Raw genomic sequence first — 19,807 nt, forward strand, 5'->3', positions numbered from 1 at the left:
TTGAACTGAAACGTTCATCTCTGCCTTTTCTTCCCAGGGATCTGGAGGATTCTGTCACCATGACGATCCTCCGGCACATGACAGTGAGTGCAGTAAATGCATCCATTCATTCACTAACTAAATGAGTCATCAATTGTTATTACATTCTTGCTCAATGAAATGAGTGTGCAATGAGTGTGTGTTTAATGTGTGTGTGTTTGTCAGCAGGATTGTCTCTGTTAGCATTTGATTGTCAGTGCGTGTGCGTGTTGCATCTGCATGTGTGTGTGTGTGTGTGTGTGTGTTTTGAGGCTCATATAATGATGTGTGCACCTGTCTCTCAGGGTCCTAAGTCTTCCATCATGTCTGCGGAGAAGAGAGCCCGTCTGAGGAGAAACCCGATCAAAGTGCGCTTCGCAGAGGAAGTGGTCGTCAACGGTCACACTCAGGTCAGGGTCTCCCATTCACGATTTCATAAAAAAAAAAAGGGGCTTTTTTCGATTCCGAATGAATTCTTTTCGAGAAAAGGAAACACAGACAATTCGCCTTCTCTTTACCCCTTTATTCTCCTTTTCTTACTCCATTCTTCTCTGCCACATTATAAGTGTATATGTCCTCTCGTTCACCTGCAGGGAAACTCACTCCTCTTCCTGCCCAACGTGCTGAAGGTCTACCTGGAGAATGGACAGACCAAGGCCTTCAAGTTCGACAACAACACCACCGTCAAGGTACTGGGGACACACTCCGCTCGCTTCAGTTACAACCATCACTGGTGTCCACTCAACTCAAGTGTCACAGATAGAATTGATACCGTAGTGTGCTATTCCTGAGGGCTCTAAGGACTTCACACCGGAAGGAGAACTCACCTCATTCTCTACCGATGTGTAGCACCCGTCTCAGTGTTGATATACACTTCATGTGTATACGTCATATGCACGTCATGACTGGGTTTGAATTGAAAGGGTGTTTGATGAAGGTGTGCGTTGAAGGGGATGTGGGGTTGATGTGTCGTTCTATCCAGGACATCGTTCTGACGCTAAAGGACAAGTTGTCTATCCGCTGCATCGAGTACTTCGCCCTGGCCCTGGAGCAGCAGTACAGCATCACCAAGCTGCTGCTGCTGCATGAAGACGAGCTTATTCAGAAGGTAAGGATAACACACACACAGACACACACACACACACACAGACACATATACACACACACATATACACACACACATCCACAGACACACACATACACACATATACACAGACACAGACACACACACACACACACACACACACACACACACACATATATACACACACACATCCACAGACACACACATACACACATATACACAGACACAGCCACACACACACAGACACAGCCACACACACACACACACACACACACACACACACACACACTCACTCTCTCTCTCTGTCTCTCTCTATCTCTCTCTGTCTCGCTGTCTCTCTCACGCATCCACGCACGTACGCATGCACGCACACATGCACGCACACATGCACGCACACATGCACACACACACACACACACACACACACTCACACACACACACACACACACACACACAGAATAGTAATAATATTAACATTTTATCCCTGGTACCCTCATACAGTAGATGAGAGAGACGAGTTTACTAGATAATGTATTGTGTGTATAGTTTAGGTATATATATATATATATATCATATATATATAGAGATAGATATAGATATATCTACCCTCAAGGTATTACTTACTTACTTACGCCTATCGCTCCTTTTGGAGGAGCATAGGCCGTCGACAACAGTTCGCCAGGGTCCTCTGTCCTGTGCTTTGCTTTCCAGCTGTTTCCATGTTAGTCCACTCTGTGTGATGTCTGTCTCCAAGTCCCTGCGCCAGGTGTTCTTGGGCCGGCCTCTCTTCCTTTTGCCTTGGGGGTTCCATCTAAGGGCCTGTCTGGTGGTGCTGGTGTTTGGTTTGCGTAGTGTGTGGCCGATCCATCCCCACCTTCTTCTCTTGATTTGTTCTTCCACTGGTTGTTCGCCCGTTCTCTGCCAGAGATCGTTGTTACTGATGGTATCTGGTCAGTGGATGTTCAGGATCCGCCTCAGGCATCTGTTGATGAATGACTGCACTCTAGTCATTGTGATCTTGGTTGTCCTCCACGTCTCTGATCCGTATAGGAGTACTGGCTTGATGTTGGATTTGAAGAGTCTGATCTTTGTCCGCTGACTGATTACCTTGGAGCTCCAGATGTTCTTTAGTTGGATGTATGAGGCCCTTGCCTTGCTGATTCTTGCTCTGACATCTGCCTCCGTGCCACCCTTCTTGTCTATGATGCTACCTAGGTAGGTGAAGGATTCTACTTCCTCGAGTGCTGTTCCCTCCAGGTTTACTGGGTCTTTGTTGTTTGTGTTGATCTTTAGTATTTTGGTCTTTGCTTGGTGGATGTTGAGGCCTAGTTGTGTTGAGGTGTCTGCCTCTGTTGTCGACTGTGGGATAGTAGGGCAAGGTCGTCTGCGAAGTCTAGGTCGTCCAGTTGTGTTGTGAGTGTCCACTGGATCCCGTTTCTCCTCTGTGTCGTTGTGGTCTTCAATATCCAGTCGATGGCCAGGAGGAAGAGGAAGGGGGACAGTATACCGCCTTGCCTTACTCCGGTCTTCACTTGGAAGCTTCGTGTGAGCTGCCCGCTGTGTATGACTCTGCAGGTCATTCCTTCATAGGAGTGCCTCATGATGTTGACAAGCTTTTCTGGTATGCCGTAGTGTCGAAGCAATTTCCAGAGGGTGTTTCTGTGGAGACTGTCAAATGCCTTCTCGTAGTCTACAAAGTTGATGTATAATGGAGAGTTCCATTCCAATGATTGCTCAACTATGATTCGGAGGGTTGCAATCTGGTCTACACATGATCTATTGGGTCGGAAGCCTGCCTGCTGGTCTCTTAGCTGCGGATCCACCACTTTCTTTATTCGCTCGAGGAGGATTCTGTTGAAGATTTTTCCTGGCACTGATAAAAGCATGATTCCTCTGTAGTTGTGGCATTGGCTGAGGTCTCCTTTCTTAGGTATTTTGACCAAGTAGCCTTCTTTCCAATCTGTTGGCCCTTCCTCGGCAGGGATGTTGTCTGGTCTACCCTCAAGGTATCCTCAAGGTAAATGTGTGTGTGTTTGTGTGTGTGTGTGTGTGTGTGTGTGTGTGTGTGTGTGAATGACATCAGGTGGTGCAGAAGAAAGACTCCCATGACTACAGATGTCTGTTCAGGGTGTGCTTCATCCCTCGAGACCCTCTGGACCTGCTGCAGGACGACCCTTCAGCCTTTGAGTATCTCTTCCTCCAGGTGTGTAGATGTGTATATATATACGTACCTTCAGATGTGCATATCAGGGTTCTCCGTAGGGATTTTGAACAGCGTAGTACTAGACTGCATTGTCAAAACCCAACTCATTTATTTAGGTCAAAAGTACTGCTAAAATGCTAAGATCATCACTTTCACTTTCTCTTTAGTTTGGTGATGTTGTTGGCGATCAAAAATACAGTAGTTACTCATTACATAAAGATAAAGATAAAGATGTAATGTTGTAATGAAAGATAATGTACTTATATACTTAATATATAATTTGCCTTGAAATGTTTACATGGTGGCGCCACCAAGTTCACAGGGTGACGCAGTGCCACTCTTGGGGAGAACCCTGCATGTCCACACCTACAGTATATAATGCTATACCCTGACGGCTTTAAAGCGTATTCCACCTGTACTTACTGAAGTAAAACGCCTAGCCTAATAAATGTCAACGTTGTTGAAAATCAATGACACACTCGCTAGTCAAGCCGAAACATTGCAATGCAATGGATTAAAGTAATCCCACTACCGGTACTCTACACTAACTAGGTAGTAGTGGGGATTACTCACCGAATCCATTGCATTGCAATATCTTGGCTTGACTAGCGAGTGTGTCATTGATTTTCAACAACGTTGACATTTATTTATATTTTTCTGAATAAAGGTCTGAACATTTGGTCGGTTGTTCCTGCTTTCACCAGCTGCTGTCACATACCATACCTGTGCATATTCACCGGATCTATTCAAATAGTTTCTAAGGTGTGGTGATGAAGCTTGCCTTATATGCAGCCTTTGCATTTCTGAGGCTATTTCCATGCCCCTATTGTGCCTGACAAGGAAATCAAGCTTCAGACGATCATGTTTTTCACATGTCCTTGTAAATGAATACAGCTGGGAATGATGCAACGGGATTGCCAAAGATATGCCAGTATGATTTATTCTAGAGGAAGGAATATGTGCAACTTGTTTGTGTGTATATTATACTGTGTGTGTGTGCGTGTGTGCGTGTGCGTGTGCGTGTGTGTGTGTGTGTGTGTGTGTGTGTGTATGTGTGTGCGTGTGTGTGTGTGTGTGTGTGTGTGTGTCAGAGTGTTGGGGATGTGCTGCAGGAGCGGTTTGCAGTGGAGATGAAGTGCAACACTGCACTGCGCCTGGCTGCACTGCACATGCATGAGAGACTGGACAGCTGCGGGCAGACCAGAACCTCCATTAAGAGCATCACGTGAGTATCTCTCTCCACTCTCTCTACAGTCTACACGCACGCGCGCACACACGCACACGCACACACACACACACAGACACACACACACATCAGACACACACATTCGCACGCACACACGGACGCACACACACATACACGCACGCACACACGCACACACACCGACACCCAAAAATCTATAGCGAAACGTGAATCCAGGAAATTATTGAGATGAGGCAGTTTGTCAATATGTCTTTCTTTCATAAGACAGAGCAGCCTGTCCATACTGTCTACCTCTGCTGCGGCGACAATAAACTGGCAGCCAGATTAGTTTTCCCATTGTCGGGCCTGAACTTTTTCTGTGCAGTATGATTAAAGTGCAATTGAAAAGATGCTTGGCCTGGTAAAAGCTTAACTCATCATGATGCTAAACTAAGTTAGGCAAATCTCTTCAGTTGACATACCAACCCATGCACATGACAATGATGAATAATATTATTATTGTGTCTGTGTGCTTAGCCTTTGCGCACAGCGTGCTGTGGGAACTCCAAGGTAATCAAGGCATTCATGTTACAGCAGAGGTCAAGGGCCGACTATATCTAACCAATGTCGGTGGGCTAATGAAAGCACAATCATACCACAGGCGTTCCTTTGATGGAATGGACACTTATCGCATTACGCAACAGTTCAATTGCTTTGATCAATTGTTGCTTGGCAACAACCTAAATAAGAATGGTAATAGGCCATATGCACATCCAACACACACACACACACACACACACGCACACATGCATGCACATGCACACACACACACACACACACACACACACACACAACACACACACACACACACACACACACGCACATATGCATGCACACAAACAACACACACACACACACACACACACACACACCAATGCATTTGATTGATTGGATATGGTTGTTCCCTGTGGTGACTGTAACAGGAAGGAGTTTGGTCTGGACAGCTTCATCTCTCCTACGCTGCTCAGCAACATGAGGGAGAAGGACCTGAGGAAGGCCGTCAGCCACCACCTGAAGAAGATCCAGGCGCTGCTGGAGCCCCGGCAGAAGGTGACATGGGAATTAGGAAAGAGAGAGAGTGAGAAAGAAAGAAAAAGACAAAACTGAGAGAGTGTGATTGTGTGTGAGAGCCTGTCTCGTAGAAAACACTGTAGATTTACTTTGGGTGTGCAGCTCACAGTCTTGAAGTTGTTGTTGTTGCTGTTGTTCTGCTCTCTCTCTCTCTCTCCCTCTCTCTGTGTCTCTCTCACTCTCTTGTTCTCCCCCCTCTCTCTCCTAGGTGATCTCTTCCACTCAGGCTCGGCTGGCCTACCTTACCCAGCTGGGAGAGCTCATATCCTACGGGGGGCGTTCCTACACAGCCACCATGATGGTAAGTCCTGGGTGTGTGTCTTAAAGAACAAACAAAGCATATCATATTTTCTTCTCATATAATAATTCTCTTCACCATCTTAGAAACCTGCTGTCAGACTACATGTTTTGCCCTGCCCATTGTGGCCTCATATCCCCCCCCCCCCCCTCCTCTCCCCCCCCCCCCCCCCAGCTGCAGGACAGGGAGGCATTGGTGAGTCTGTTGGTGGGGGCTCGCTACGGGCTGAGTCAGGTGGTTAACCACAAGCTCAACATGGTGTCCACCCTGGTGGAGTTCAGCAGCATCAGCAGGGTGGAGCTGCTCTCTGAGTCCGACAGAGTCAGCCTGCTACGCATCTCACTGCACGACATCAAGGTAGGAGCCTCGGTAGTGGAGAGACACACGGACAGATACACAGACACAGACAGACAGACACAGACACAGACACAGACACAGACACACACACACACACACACACACACACACACACACAAACACACACACTAACAGTTTTTTACTTCCTCTTTTCCTCCTTCTATCCTTCTTGCCTCTCCTCTACCCCACCTCTCTCTTCCTCTCTCCCCTGTTCTCTCTCTCTCTCTCCAGCCATTTGCCTTACTGATGGACTCACTGGCAGCCAAAGACCTGGCGTGTCTTTTGGGGGGCTATTGCAAGCTCCTGGTGGACCCCAACGTCAACGTCTTCCGACTGGGGCGCCCCAAAGTCAGGGTGCATAGGATCCCCACAGAGGAAGGTGTGTGTGGGAAGTTCGCCGTAATAGAGGGAGTTTGCTATGAATCGCTGACAAGTGAGCAAAAATGTCAAACTATAACACACTTTTGGTCATTGATATACTATTTATAGTCACTGATACAATGATATCGTGGATATCATGTATTATTGGGATATCAGCCAGTATGGATAGAGATACAAATCATTCACTCATGTATGTCCCCTGGCACCTCCCCCTCTGGCAAGGAAACCCTGTTTGTTTTTCTCCCATCCAGTCATTCATTTCATGACTTTCATTGCTTAGTAGGTGATTCACTGAAATCCTTAAAAACCTTGCTGGTGTGTGTGTGTGCATGCATGCGTGCGTGCATGTGTGTGGCTGTGTGTGTGCGCACGTGTGTGTTGTTTTTAAACCCCTAGGCTACGTGTCCCGCTGCTGTAGTGACTCCGACGACACCTCAGATGAGGACTACCCCGCGGAGCCACCGCACAGCGTCCGCAAACGCCCAGCACCAGCCAGCAAAGAGAGGGAGGGGCGTCGGAGAGAACAGGAGCACGGGAGAGGAGAGGAACGAGGGAAAGAGAGAGCTGAGAAAGTAGAGAAACAGGAAGTGAGGATAATTGTGACCGCAGAGGAGGGAGAGAACGAGGGAGAAGAGGAAAGAAACCAGGTAGGAGTAGGAAGTCGACCTAAAGCCAGCGTAGGGGAACAAGAAGTGACATTGGACACAAACTGGTACCACTCCGACCCACGGGTCAACAGCAGCTTCTCCAGTCTCTCCAGCGGCTCTCTCAGCGCTGCCCTGGAGGAGAGCAACGTCGCAGCCAGAGGGGACCCAGCCAAAGCCTCATCTCGCCTGGACGCTCTCCGGGACGAGAGCCAGGGCCTGCGCTCACTGCACCCAGTCGAGGTCCACCCGACCCTGGACGTGCACCACCCGTACCTCCTGGAGGTGACTCCATCGTCTCCACCGTGCCAGAGGGAGGCCACCACAGCCAGCAACCAGGCACTGGCCCCCGTGCGGCCCACCAACCTAAGTTACCGCAGCAATGACAACTCCTGCCTGTGCTTCGCTGAGCTCTCCCAGGCGGACTTCCTCCCCAGCCCGCCAGAGGCCACCAGTGATGAGGAGGAGAGGGAGGAGGAAGAGGAGGACGAGGAGGAAGAGGAGGAAGAGCTCCGGCGCATTTCGAAGATACCCAGTCTGATGGACTTACGCCTCGTCGACAGCACTCCATTGCCCAACTGCAGCGGGCCGAATCTCCGAGTCCCCAGAATCCCCAGCCACACCTCCTGTGAAAAGAGAGGGGCTCCTAACCCCGCACGTTACTCCATGGAGGAGGAGGGGCTTTTCCTAACGCCGTCCCCCAACATCAGACCACCTCTCACTGTTAGGGAGAGTGCTTCAGAATCAGAGGATGAGTTCTTTGATGCACAGGAGCGGTTCACTCCTCCAGTTCCAGATGTTCCAGGTGGGTTTTTTGCAAGGACTGTTTTCTGCCCTTTTTAGCTGTTGAAATAAGATAAGATAAGGTTTTGAAATGATTGTTGTCACTCCTTTAACCCCCTCTTTTTTTATGTTTTTCTTTCTTTCTTTCTTTCTCGCTTTCTTTCTTTCTCTTTCTCCTCCTATCTGTGTTTCTCTGTGTTTCTCTTTCTCTCACAGAACATAGTTCTGATGGCGCTGATAGGAGACACACAAACCGCTTGAGTGGCACATGGACTGCTAATGGATTGCCATCCGTGCCAGAGATGGAGTCTCCCTCCCCCCCTGTGATCAAGAGACATCCCCCCTTGGAAGACAAGAAAGAGCCAACGAGCCAATCAGCCCCACAGGCCCTTTCGAACCTGTACCCCAACTCCCAGCCAGTCTCTCAGAGATTGGAAGCTAAGGCGAAACCTCCACCGCTGGCGCCCAAACCCCAACTGGCCCCCAAACCTCAGATCATCCCCCCCAGATCTCCCCAGCGTGGGGGTCCGTATGCCCACTGCAACGGGGATGCTTCAGGTGGGCACGCAGGCCGTCTGTCCTCGGAGCTCCTGGAGATGGAGCCAGACACCATGGAGTTCAAATCTGTCACCTCAGGGGCGGGGGGGCCTCCTCTGTCCTCCCCCCTCATCACGGCTGTACGGCGCAGCCAACAACCCCCAAACACCCCACAGAGTCGGGAGAACGGGCCCAGACAAGAAAACGGGCCTAAACAGGAGAATGGATCTCACCATGTGCTTCCTAGAGACAGTGTTCACGTGACTGCTGACAAGCTAACACCCAAGGGTGACACAAAAACAAACAGGGTTTCCTTGTCCAAGGAGGAGGTCCTGGGGGGCATAAATGGGGGTGTGGTGAAACCCCCGAAAAAGAAACCAAGCTTGCCCCCCATTTCATGCTCCACTACAGGAGCGGAGACTAAGTTAGGCCTAGCCACCCCTCCCCCCGTCTTGCCAAAACCCACCTCCCCTTTCTACCCTTTATCAGTCCCCAGCAGCACCCCTGTGTCACCTAAAGATGCCTTGGGCACTGCCAAGAGGGTCCCGAAAGAGGGGGTGTCTCCCCCGAATGGTCTCCACCCCTGGGGCAGTCGGAACGGGAGCGTCCAGGCAGGGAGGAGGGTCTCTCTGAGTCACGAGAACCTGTCGCCCAAAAACACAGACGCCCCAGTTTGCCTCACCACCTCCCTGACCTCCACGTCCTCTAAAGGGGTAGCGGGAGGCCCAGAGGGCAAGTCTGGGTCGGGGTCAGACCTGAGAGTCAGCTCCTCCAGCCTGGGGGGTCGTCTGCCCACCTCTGCCCTGCGCGGGAGAATCCAGGCTCTGCCCTGGTACATGACCCGCTCCCAAGAGATCCTGGGCACTCTGGACTACCCCTCCACCAGCTCCATCAATGGAGACACGTCCGGCTTTGGGTCCGGTCTGTCAGTGGCCAGTGGAACCTCTGAGGCGGGCAAGGCCCCCACTAAGGAGGCAGAGGCTGCGGAGTCCAGGGGGAACAAAGGGAAAGGTAATGTATTGGAGGACGGCGCTGCAGTCGTCATAGCAACCATAAAAGAGGCCCAGGATGTGACCTCACGTATGAAGGGGCCCAATGGCGCCAACGGGTCACACTCCAACCTGTCCCCAAGAGAAAACGGGTCCCACGGCTGCAGCGTCTCTGATCCCTACGGGCATTTAGGGTCCTGCAAGTCGGAGCAGCCCCAGTCCCGGCCCCACTCAGCGGTAGGGTTGGGGGGCGTCTGTAGCTTGCCCCCGGAGGGGGACTCCCCGTGCTCCTCTCTGGAACACACCCCTCCCCAGCCCCACCAGGAGGCCTGCGGCTGCCGCACCGTCTACGCCAACTGCTTCAGCGGCGACGCCGAGGACGGCTGCGGCTTCGACGAGGAGCTCACCATCTACGAGTTCTCCCGCCGCACGCGGCCCAAGCCTGCCCGGCCCACTCCCGTCCCCTCCCCAACCTCCTCCTCTCCCTCCCCCAACATCCTGTCCCTGCTGAGGGACACCCCCCGGCCCCTCTCCGGCCTCTCCACCGCCTCCTCAGAGCTCAGCCCCCTCCTCACCCGCCCTGTCTCCCCCACTCCCCCCATCGGGGGCTCCCTGCTCTCCCTGACCAACAAGCGCTACGGGGGTCTGAAGGGGGGCTTCGCCTCCCTGCGTCAGGACATTGACCAGCTCTTACTGGTCCTGGTGAGGAGCGAAGCTGGACCACCACCACCATCATCATCCTCATCAGAGCCCACCAAAACAGATATCGGCAGAGAGGGGGACAGAGACTCCAACCAATCAAAAAAGGACAATGGAGAAGAGAAGGGACACGACCCTTTGAGTCAACGCGGGGGCCGAGAGGAGGAGGAGGGGCGGGTCTGCGGAGGGGCGGGTCCCGTGCTCCTGACGGAGGCGGAGCGGGGGTTACTCCAGGCGGAGGCCAGGCGCCTGGCGTCGGGGTGCCAGCGCGCCACCCGTGTAGGCTGGGCTCCCGACGAGGCGCTGCGTTCCTTATCCAACAGCTTCAGCGCCCTCGTGCAGCTCTCCGCCGCCTGCCTGCGGACACACCCCTGCCCCCCCCTGCACCCCTGCCCCGGCTGTGACTTGTGCCGAAACAGGGGCCCCCTCTGTAAAGACGACGATGACACCCAGGAGGAGGCCCTGGAGAAGCTGAAAGAGATTGTGTCGCTGTACCGGGAGTTTGTTGGGGCTGTGGAGACAGCTGGAGCCGGGGTCGGGCCCGGGGGTGGGGGTGGGACTGGACAGGGGCAAGGAGAGGGGGAGGGAGTGAGGATGTTAGCCAAACGCTGCACAGTGCTCATCTCTTCCGTCTTCGCGCTCACGCAGCTGTTTCGGACGCGCTCGCCAGACTCCTCGGAGCCACCGGGTCATGTACCTCTCAACTTTTGACCTCTCAACTTTTATTCCCCTGCTCACCTAGACTTGGTGAGATACAGTAAGGGGGAGGACATGTTTATAGACGGGAGGAGGATGAAGAAAGGGCTGTTGATGTGATTCTTTAGCACAGAGGGATCTGGTGTGTACCCCTACATTCACGCTTGTACAGTAAGTGCCATGCACACCACAGCACACTTATACAGATACAGATCACACAGACACACAGACACACAGACACACACACACACACACACAAACACACACACACCAAAACACCCCTAAATGAAGAGGAGAACTTCCACTCATATTGACTGCCATTGCTAGGCCTCCTGATGGACTCACCAGGACTATGCATCTGTACATAGGTATTTTATAACTATCTTATAACTATCTTATTTTATTATATGTATGTATGAATTACCTATGTATGTATTTATGTATTTATTTTTACGATGTTTGCACCATGCTCTGGTGGAAGACCTTATGGTTGTCACTGGGTTTTTGTTTTTGTCATGTGTGGTTTTCTATCTCCCTCCCTCTTGACTGCTGTTGGCTGAGACAGTATTATTTGATCTTTTGCTACTTTAATGATTCCATGGATCCAGTTAAAGTTGCAATCTGTACCTTTCATTTTCTTTGTGGCAACAAAACACAGTGTTACATTTGGAAGAACACCCCCTCAGTATACAAACAAGGGATGGTGAAACACTTTTGACCGGGAAATGAAAGTTATAGCTTGCATCATTAAGAAAAGAAAATAACCTTTACGTTATAACTTAACGTTACCTTACGTGTAAACGTAAACCTATTTATTTGTGTTTTGTTCCCGGCTTCTGACTGACTAATTGTGTATGAATGCTTGAAATGAGAAAACCCTGTAATAACCCAAATGCTTATGCAGTAATATACAGTACGGCAACTCTCAATCCAAAGGATACATATATTTTTCTGGGGTGGGTTGCGTGGGTGGGGGCTGTAGGGAAAAGGAAGTCATCTGTTATTTTGTACAACGTTTTTGAGGCTGACTGTTAAAATAGATGTAGCAACTATCCAAAGTCATGTGACACTGAGCCACGGTTTTACTACTATTCTGTTACTGTTACTTACCCATGATTTATTCTGACGGCTGACTGACTGACTGATGATGTTTGTGTCAGAGCTGTAGATATACATGTATATCTATGTTTGTGTGTTTGTTTGATTGATTCTACCTGAAACTTAGTTTATGGCTATGCAAACATAACCACTTCTCCCACATATCATTATCTAGTTATGTTGTGTTAACATTAAAATTAACAATAACTGCATATGTTTTATGGTCATAGTTACTGGAAAATATCGAAGGCTTTCCCCTGGAAATGAGGGGCCTACGGTCAGCTAGAGTTGGATTACGATTGCGTTCAGGATTGCAATGTTCTGCAGCGTTTCATGCCATTGAATACAACACATCTCAACATCAAGCCTACTGTGTTGTAGGTAGATGCAGAGCTGCGTTGTGACTCAATACTGTTCACACAACTCAATGGTCACACATGCTCTATGCGCAAACATGCAATCAGAGTATTGATTAAATAAAATAGTGTTTTGTCTTTTGTTTACATTTACATTTTAGACATTTAACAGTTTGATGGGAAACTGATATTTTGTTGTAACTGTCATTTCACTTGTGTTTAAGCTCAGCACAGAAATATAATGTAGCATCAAATTCAAACATATTCTTACATAGACTTTTTCCTTTGGGCAGATTCAGTGATTGTCCGGCTGTCTCGATCAGTGGAGGCTGGAGAAGATAGAAATTAGAGGACAGGCCCATTGTAGTGCATGGAATGGAATGAGGAATGTTTGATACCATTCCTCATTCCATTACATGCATTAGAATGAGCCCGTCCTCCGATTTCTACCTACACCTGCCTCCCCTGATCTCGATGTCTTGGCTTATTCACTAATAGGCTCATCCACTTGGTTTAATACCATCTCATTACCTTAATTAGTTAAATCCATTAGATCTGGAGGGACTTAACCCAACGTGCCAACAATGGGATGATGATGTCATGGTGATGCCAGTTGTCCATTAACTCAGACAAGAATGGTAGTATGGAGCTGTGGAGGAGGACTAGGGCCAGGTTGTAATATCTCTGGCTGAAGCCAATTTTACAAGTGTTGCTTGTGACCCTCCCATAAGCATTCTTCCTATTGTCATGATGTTGACTGTTGTAGCATGATGGCCACAGAACAAGACCACACACACACACACACACACACACTCACCTCTGTCTAGACAGGAGGTTGTAAAATGTAACAGTTCTGATCTAAACATTCTGTATAATGTTCATGCACTGTCCACTCTGCACTGATGACTGGGAGACATTCCTCACTAGATTGTAAATGCAGCAGAATAAACAACAAGAAATGGCGTGTATGATCAATAGACTTCCCTGAAGCCTTGAAAATACATGGAGGGACAATAGATGCATTACTTTTCTATGCCAATCATGAATGACATTGATATCAATAAAAGTATTGTTTGGAAATAAATATAATGTAGTGTGACCTCATGTTTTGGCTGTTTGGACTTGTTAGGACCTGTTTGGACTGTTTGGACTTGGCTGCATGCATCAGTGGTGGTTTAAAAGCTTCGTTCTTAGTTTTCACTGTGATTTGAGAACAGGGATTTTGACCAGACGGTGAACCCAGGAGTACATTATTTGAAGAGTAGCTCAGTGTGTGGGGCTTTTCCAAATACTGGGCTTCAGTCCATCCTCCGCTCATCACTTCCATAGTCATTACTTCCCTAAAAGGACTAGATAGGAGAAAGCCACATGGTGGAAAGTCTACACTGGAACACCCAGTAGGTTTCTCATTACCACTCTTATCTATCATTCTCAATGTGATTAGAAGGGTCCTTTAAGTAACAGGAATTTCATGAATATTTAGCAAAGCACCCATTTGAACTGCACTCGGAAGCTTACTGTCAACCACAATTCATCTCCCTCTGATCTAAAGTCCCATGTCAGACTGCCCTTAATCTGATCATTATCCTCGCTGTCTGATTTCCTAAACCAGACACCACTAGTCCACCACTGGCCTGCCTGGGCACACTTAGCTGGACCGTAGCTGTTGAACATTATTGGCACTGAAACCACAACCATAACATAAGTGTGTTTAGGACCCACCCTTTATTGTATTCAGAGAGTTACCTGTAAGCTTAGATAAACACATGTAGATATACAACATTTTTGGAGCATGTTTGGGGAATAACATAGTCAGCAGAATGAGTCTCTCAGATGGAGGGTTACTGCCATGGAGAATACAATGGTAATGATGACTCACCCAAATAATGACTCACACAGGCAGTTTAAGAAGCAATTCACCTTTATAAAACATACAGGCGTCTTCTTATAAAAATATAAACTATTACCAAATCATTCATTTCAAATTCAAATCATTAAATTAAAATGTCACGTACTATCATGAGTGAACTGCTTTCATTTAGACTGTTACAACCATATTCTCAGATGGACAAAAATAATGCTCTTTCAGTCATTGGACATGTTTACATTTTCACTTTCAACATCTTGCCACTTGATTAGTGCAATGTTAACATGATATCTGTGTTTAATTCAGGTGATCTGCAATTAATTTAGAAATTAATCATTTCCTCTTTTTCTCCTGCAACAAAATAGAGTTGTTCCCTCAAAGAAAGAAAAAAACCTGGAAGATTGTACTGACATTGTAAGTTAAATTCCACATTAGAACAAGATAACACAAATAAACAGCACAGGGGCAAATGCTGCTTTATAATGCCACACTTTACATTAACCCGTCCATTCGTCTGATCTCATTCCCTATCTTTTTCTTTCATCAACATTACATTTTCCTCGCTCTCATTCTCACCACTGCCTCTCTCTCGTCTCATCTCCCTAGAAGCATGCCTTCTCTATGTGGCCTGTCAGATCCGAGGTGAGGATCTGCATGGAGACTGCCTCTACTCAAGCTTGAAATCTGGGCCCATTATGTCACCAGAGGTTATGGGCAGAGAGGATAGCTAGCGTGCAGCAGTCAACAAGGAGAGCCAGCAGGAAACTGTAGAGAGAGAGAGATAGATATGGAGGCCTGAGATGTGTTAGTGTAAATGAAGGGCTTCAGAGAGTGAAAGTCTAAATTGATAGGGGGAAATGTTTATTTTCCTAATTTGTTGGTGTGCGTGTATATATATATATTATTATTTTTGGCCACATCTCATGGTTTCCTTTCATGTTGTCATCTACTCCAGGGAAGAGACAGGTTATGGGCATTACATTTTTCTTAACACTCAAACCGATGGGGACTTTAAAGACACACCACAATCAGCACTTCAGGAGTAAGCTAACACACAAGATGTTTGACAAAATGTCAACATTTGCTTTGATTGGCATTGGTGAATCATGACTGAATGCAGAAACGGATTACAAAAAATAGCACTTCCCTAATCCAGTTCCCCTTGTGCCTCTGGGTATACTGATAGTTAATTTCTAGTCATCTTTCAAGTAATACAGGACCAACACCTGCTTACAGATACAATGCAGAGGGTATTATCAGTGCATGAAGATAATACATAGAGAAATCAGTTGGCCAACAATCAGTACACCAGAGTTCACCTGAGGACCTAGGTCGGGTTGGACAAACAGATATAATCAATGTTCAGATCGATTCAATCAATAATCAATACAATGAAAAGTTTTATAGAGGCGTTCTTGGTCACTCTAAAAAGACTTACCCCCATGAAAACAACTTTAGACACCTGTACCACAGCGTACTACACCGGGAAAGGTGCCTACAACACAGATGTGTGATTCAATTTCAATAAGTCGAAAATGTATTGAAAATATCAAATCACTTTTGCATGAGGCCTTTTAAAATTCAGTGACTGAATTTCTCCTCAGCAGAACTGGCTTGAATTACTAAGTGACAATGTGGCCATTTTGATTGGACCCTGACATCAGTTTTGTCTGTGTGTGCTTCCCATTTCAATACTGTGACCAACACATCACAATGGCAGGAAAGTCATCTCACACTGACCGCTGGTCCCTCCTGTCGGTACTGCAACATCCACCTTTCAGTTACTAAACAAACAGAAAGAACACCATTTGTGATCATACCCGTCCCATAAAACACGTCTATTTTTTATTATTTTTTAAACCTGCATCCCTTCTCCACTCCCCCGGCCCCTGCTGCCCCCCAAATGTCATATAACCTTAAGCAGTAGCTCGTAGGTGGCATTGATGATACCCCAGGAGAGTAGCGAGCGGTGAAAGTTGAGTTGTGCCCCCCGGAACAACATGGCAACACTGCCCCCCCTCTCCCTCCACACTGTTAGCAGCACCTCGCTGCAGGGGCGGAACGCGCCCCCCACCTGCGACTGCGCTCGCGACTTCACCACGTTCAGGGGGTAGAACATGATGCCCAGGCCCGCCCCGAGGACCCCTCCGCAGACAAAGTCGTTGACCAGATGGCCTGCCCAGCTGGTGGCTTCCGGGAGCTGCTCTTTGATGGGCCCACGGAGCCCGAAGAAGAGCACGTTACTGGGCCCGTTCCTCAGCAGCACCGGCACCAGGCCCCGGTAACACTCCCTCAGCCCGTACTCGCTCAGAAGCGTCCGGAAGGTGTGGGCCGTGTTGTGGAAGCGGCCGTGGTGCCGGTGATCCTGCAGGAGAGTCTGCACACGCTCAAACGGCGTGAGGGCGGCCTCGGCCGTTCCCGCGAGTGCCGCCGCGAAGCTCCGCGTCACCAGCTCCGGGGCGCCACTCCCACCGGCTTGATCCAGTAAGACCCGGGAGAAGTCCTCGTACAGGCCGAACATGATGGCCACTGTGGTAGTCTTCTGGAGCAGCGGCGGCAACAGCCCTCGGTAGAGGTTCCTCAGGCCGTCCCTCTGGAGCTGCCGGACGGCCTCACCCACCCGCACGCCGTGGAGCTGCTGGCGGAACAAAACCTTTTGGATGGGGAACGTCACCACGATGTTGGTGAAGGCTGCGGCCGAACCGCACACATAGTGCTTCCCCCGAGACCCCAGCAACGCAGCCAGACCCCCAGCTGGCAGCAGGGAGCCCCCGCCATTACCCAATGCCCCCTGGGCCTGTGGCGTCCGGACCGACTCAGGTTCCATGGTAGAAACAGCCATGGGAGGTGAGACGCACCCACACCTACGCCATCACGACCAGGAGACAACCTCTGGTATGGTTTTCACCCTGTAAGTAAGGAAAAACAAGATATGATTGATAATTGCCAATATCGCTTACTTATAATGTAACAAATGGCTCACTGGTATTCCAGTCTACAGATACACCCACGTGCATTGTTGAGAATGGTTTTGTGGAGGAAGGGTGTAGCCAGAAAGCTGGGTGTGCTGGACTGGGAGAGGACAGCAGTTATGCCAAATGATTACATAACAAAGTGACAACCAAGGTGAAAATGCAACAATGATCTTGTGTAATTTGGCAAAGCATTTTCCCATAATTCAGGTTACAGCTATGATAACAGGTATCTCATCTCATTATTTAAACACTGTAGATGACACTCATTATAAAGCTTTTGTCATTTTCCTGATATAATTCAAAACCAGGTAGGTTTCTACTTCCACTGAAACCGGCCAGAAACACTCAACCTGCCAGCATTACCAACGCACTGATAAAAATAAGGCTGTTATATAACTGCTGAGTCTCATGTGCCAGGGGGTCAGAGTTGACAGAGAGGCTGTCACTCAAGAACTTGACTAAAGCATACAGGGTAGGGTGCCAACCTGGAATGAAAAACGCACCAACAAAAAATATGTTGATCTCATAGCAACCCAAGGTCGAAACTGACTTTTACACCAAGGGCCTTTACATATAGCAAGTTGAACTGTTTTCTAAATATAAATAGATGGAGGAGCAGGTGGTGGTGCAATCATATAGTTCTTTATCGATGGTGGAATCATATAGTTCTCTATCCATGGTACAATCATATAGTTCTCTATCGATGGTACAATCATATAGTTCTCTGTCGATGGTACAATCATATAGTTCTCTGTCGATGGTGGAATCATATAGTTCTCTATCGATGGTACAATCATATAGTTCTCTGTCGATGGTACAATCATATAGTTCTCTGTCGATGGTACAATCATATAGTTCTCTGTCGATGGTACAATCATATAGTTCTCTGTCGATGGTACAATCATATAGTTCTCTGTCCATGGTGGAATCATATAGTTCTCTGTCGATGGTACAATCATATAGTTCTCTGTCGATGGTGGAACTCTACTAGGATCATTAGAGGTCAGACAGTCGTAACAGCACGCTCTTGCACACTGCCACAAAATGACCCAGTGAGTCCCTAGTTCATTTCTTAACATAACGCCAAGGTGGTTCATCTTATATGACATGATGAGGGTATTTCAAACTCATTACACTTTAGTGTCAAATCTGCTTGCCACTTGTGTACACTACAGTGACTGTGTCAAAATGAGATTTGGCAACGCCTTAGGAGCTATAGCCTACTAGTAATAAGTTAGCAAGCTAATGGTGTCTCTCTGTGGAGTTTCTAATAAGCTCGTGACATCTACCTAGCCAAGCAAAACATCCCATCTTTATCCTATCAATAAAAAAATTAAACATGATTTCGGCCAGTGCAAAGAAATCCAACCATTCTAGCTTCAAATCCCTACATAGCTAACGTGAAGCAGGAAGAGCTAGCTAGCCAGTATCATGCAGGCCACTGCACTGTTAACTAGAAGCCACCTCTGCTACTAGCTAGCTAAGTGTAGCATTGACTGCGAGTGTCATTGGGGCCCTAACATACATAACATTAAGCTATCACAAATGCAACGTTACTAAATCAATTTCGACTGAATATCAACAATTGCTGAAAATGTAGACCAGAGCAATGACACGGATTACTGGATAGTGTCAAGCTAAAGCTAGCATTACGTTAGCGATCAAAGCCAGACAACCAGACTGGCTTCGAGTTGCTTTCTGACCGGTGACTGTTTGGTTTGGCAGTGGACGCCGAGAGAGGGCATGCTCAAGACCAACAGCTGATGGGGGGGGAAACGTCAAAAAATAATAATAATTAGAAAGCACAACAATGACACGTTTCAGGAGTAGCTACCGTCCTTAGCGTGTATGTCAAACTCTATTCGCCGTTACCTCCAAACTTTGCTTGCTTGCTTGTGCCTCGGAGCCACGAAGAACCGAATAGCTATCGGAACGGGAAAGAGTCGTTCGGGAAAGAGTCGCCGTCTGTCGTTAGCAGATCGGTGAGCAGGTGACAGCGGCACAGCCAATAGAGATGCAGGTGATAGTGGCACAGCCAATAGAGATGCAGGTGACAGTGGCACAGCCAATAGAGATGCAGATAGCGGACATGCCCTTCTGTCACTGTATGATGAAGTGCACGGTCCTAAATCCTTGATGTCTGGCGTGGCAACATGAATGATCTCCATAACATCTAAGATAGAATATATCAGATGCATAATAATGTCATGCACAGAGATAAATGGTAAATGGTAAATGGACTGACTTATATAGCGCCTTATTACAAAGCGCTTTACAAAGGCCTCTCATTCACCCATTCACACACACATTCACACACCAATGGCGGCGAGCTGCCATGCAAGGCGCCGTCCCGCTCACTGGGAGCAATTTGGGGTTCAGTGTCTTGCCCAAGGACACTTCGACATGTGGCCAGCCGGGGCTCGAACCGCCGATCTGCCAACCTTGTGATCATTAGACGTCGACTCTACCTCCTGAGCCACAGCCGCCCCAGATCATACTTGAAACGTG

The 19,807-nt window shown here is 48.2% G+C and overlaps 2 protein-coding genes across 2 annotated transcripts in view; one reads left to right on the forward strand and one right to left on the reverse strand.

Moving 5' to 3' along the window:
* Positions 1–11,018, forward strand: part of frmpd1b (FERM and PDZ domain containing 1b) — a gene marked incomplete at both ends in the record, with an annotated part of 14,064 nt that extends 3,046 nt beyond the window's left edge. Inside the window, 12 exons of the mRNA XM_080527072.1 lie at positions 38–83; positions 324–428; positions 612–707; positions 1,001–1,126; positions 3,186–3,305; positions 4,397–4,530; positions 5,472–5,598; positions 5,828–5,920; positions 6,092–6,274; positions 6,506–6,707; positions 7,052–8,104; positions 8,299–11,018. Of these exons, the coding sequence (XP_080383198.1) occupies positions 38–83; positions 324–428; positions 612–707; positions 1,001–1,126; positions 3,186–3,305; positions 4,397–4,530; positions 5,472–5,598; positions 5,828–5,920; positions 6,092–6,274; positions 6,506–6,707; positions 7,052–8,104; positions 8,299–11,018 (5,005 nt within the window). The remainder of the gene's footprint in view (positions 1–37; positions 84–323; positions 429–611; positions 708–1,000; positions 1,127–3,185; positions 3,306–4,396; positions 4,531–5,471; positions 5,599–5,827; positions 5,921–6,091; positions 6,275–6,505; positions 6,708–7,051; positions 8,105–8,298) is intronic.
* A 3,235-nt stretch (positions 11,019–14,253) lies between these two features.
* slc25a51b (solute carrier family 25 member 51b) lies at positions 14,254–19,225 on the reverse strand. The gene is made up of 2 exons (XM_080525474.1): positions 19,172–19,225; positions 14,254–17,233 (listed from the first exon to the last, which is right to left on the reverse strand). The coding sequence occupies exon 2, from the start codon at positions 17,164–17,166 to the stop codon at positions 16,231–16,233; it is 936 nt and encodes a 311-aa protein (XP_080381600.1). The 5' UTR covers positions 17,167–17,233; positions 19,172–19,225; the 3' UTR covers positions 14,254–16,230.
* Positions 19,226–19,807: the final 582 nt, after the last annotated feature.

Source organism: Nansenia antarctica, assembly GCF_963989245.1.
Source record: "Nansenia antarctica genome assembly, chromosome: 3".
NCBI lineage: Eukaryota > Metazoa > Chordata > Actinopteri > Argentiniformes > Microstomatidae > Nansenia > Nansenia antarctica.

Bases quoted from the DNA above. Each gene is read 5' to 3' on its own strand.
- slc25a51b (XM_080525474.1), bottom strand. From the start codon at position 17,166: ATGGCTGTTTCTACCATGGAACCTGAGTCGGTCCGGACGCCACAGGCC.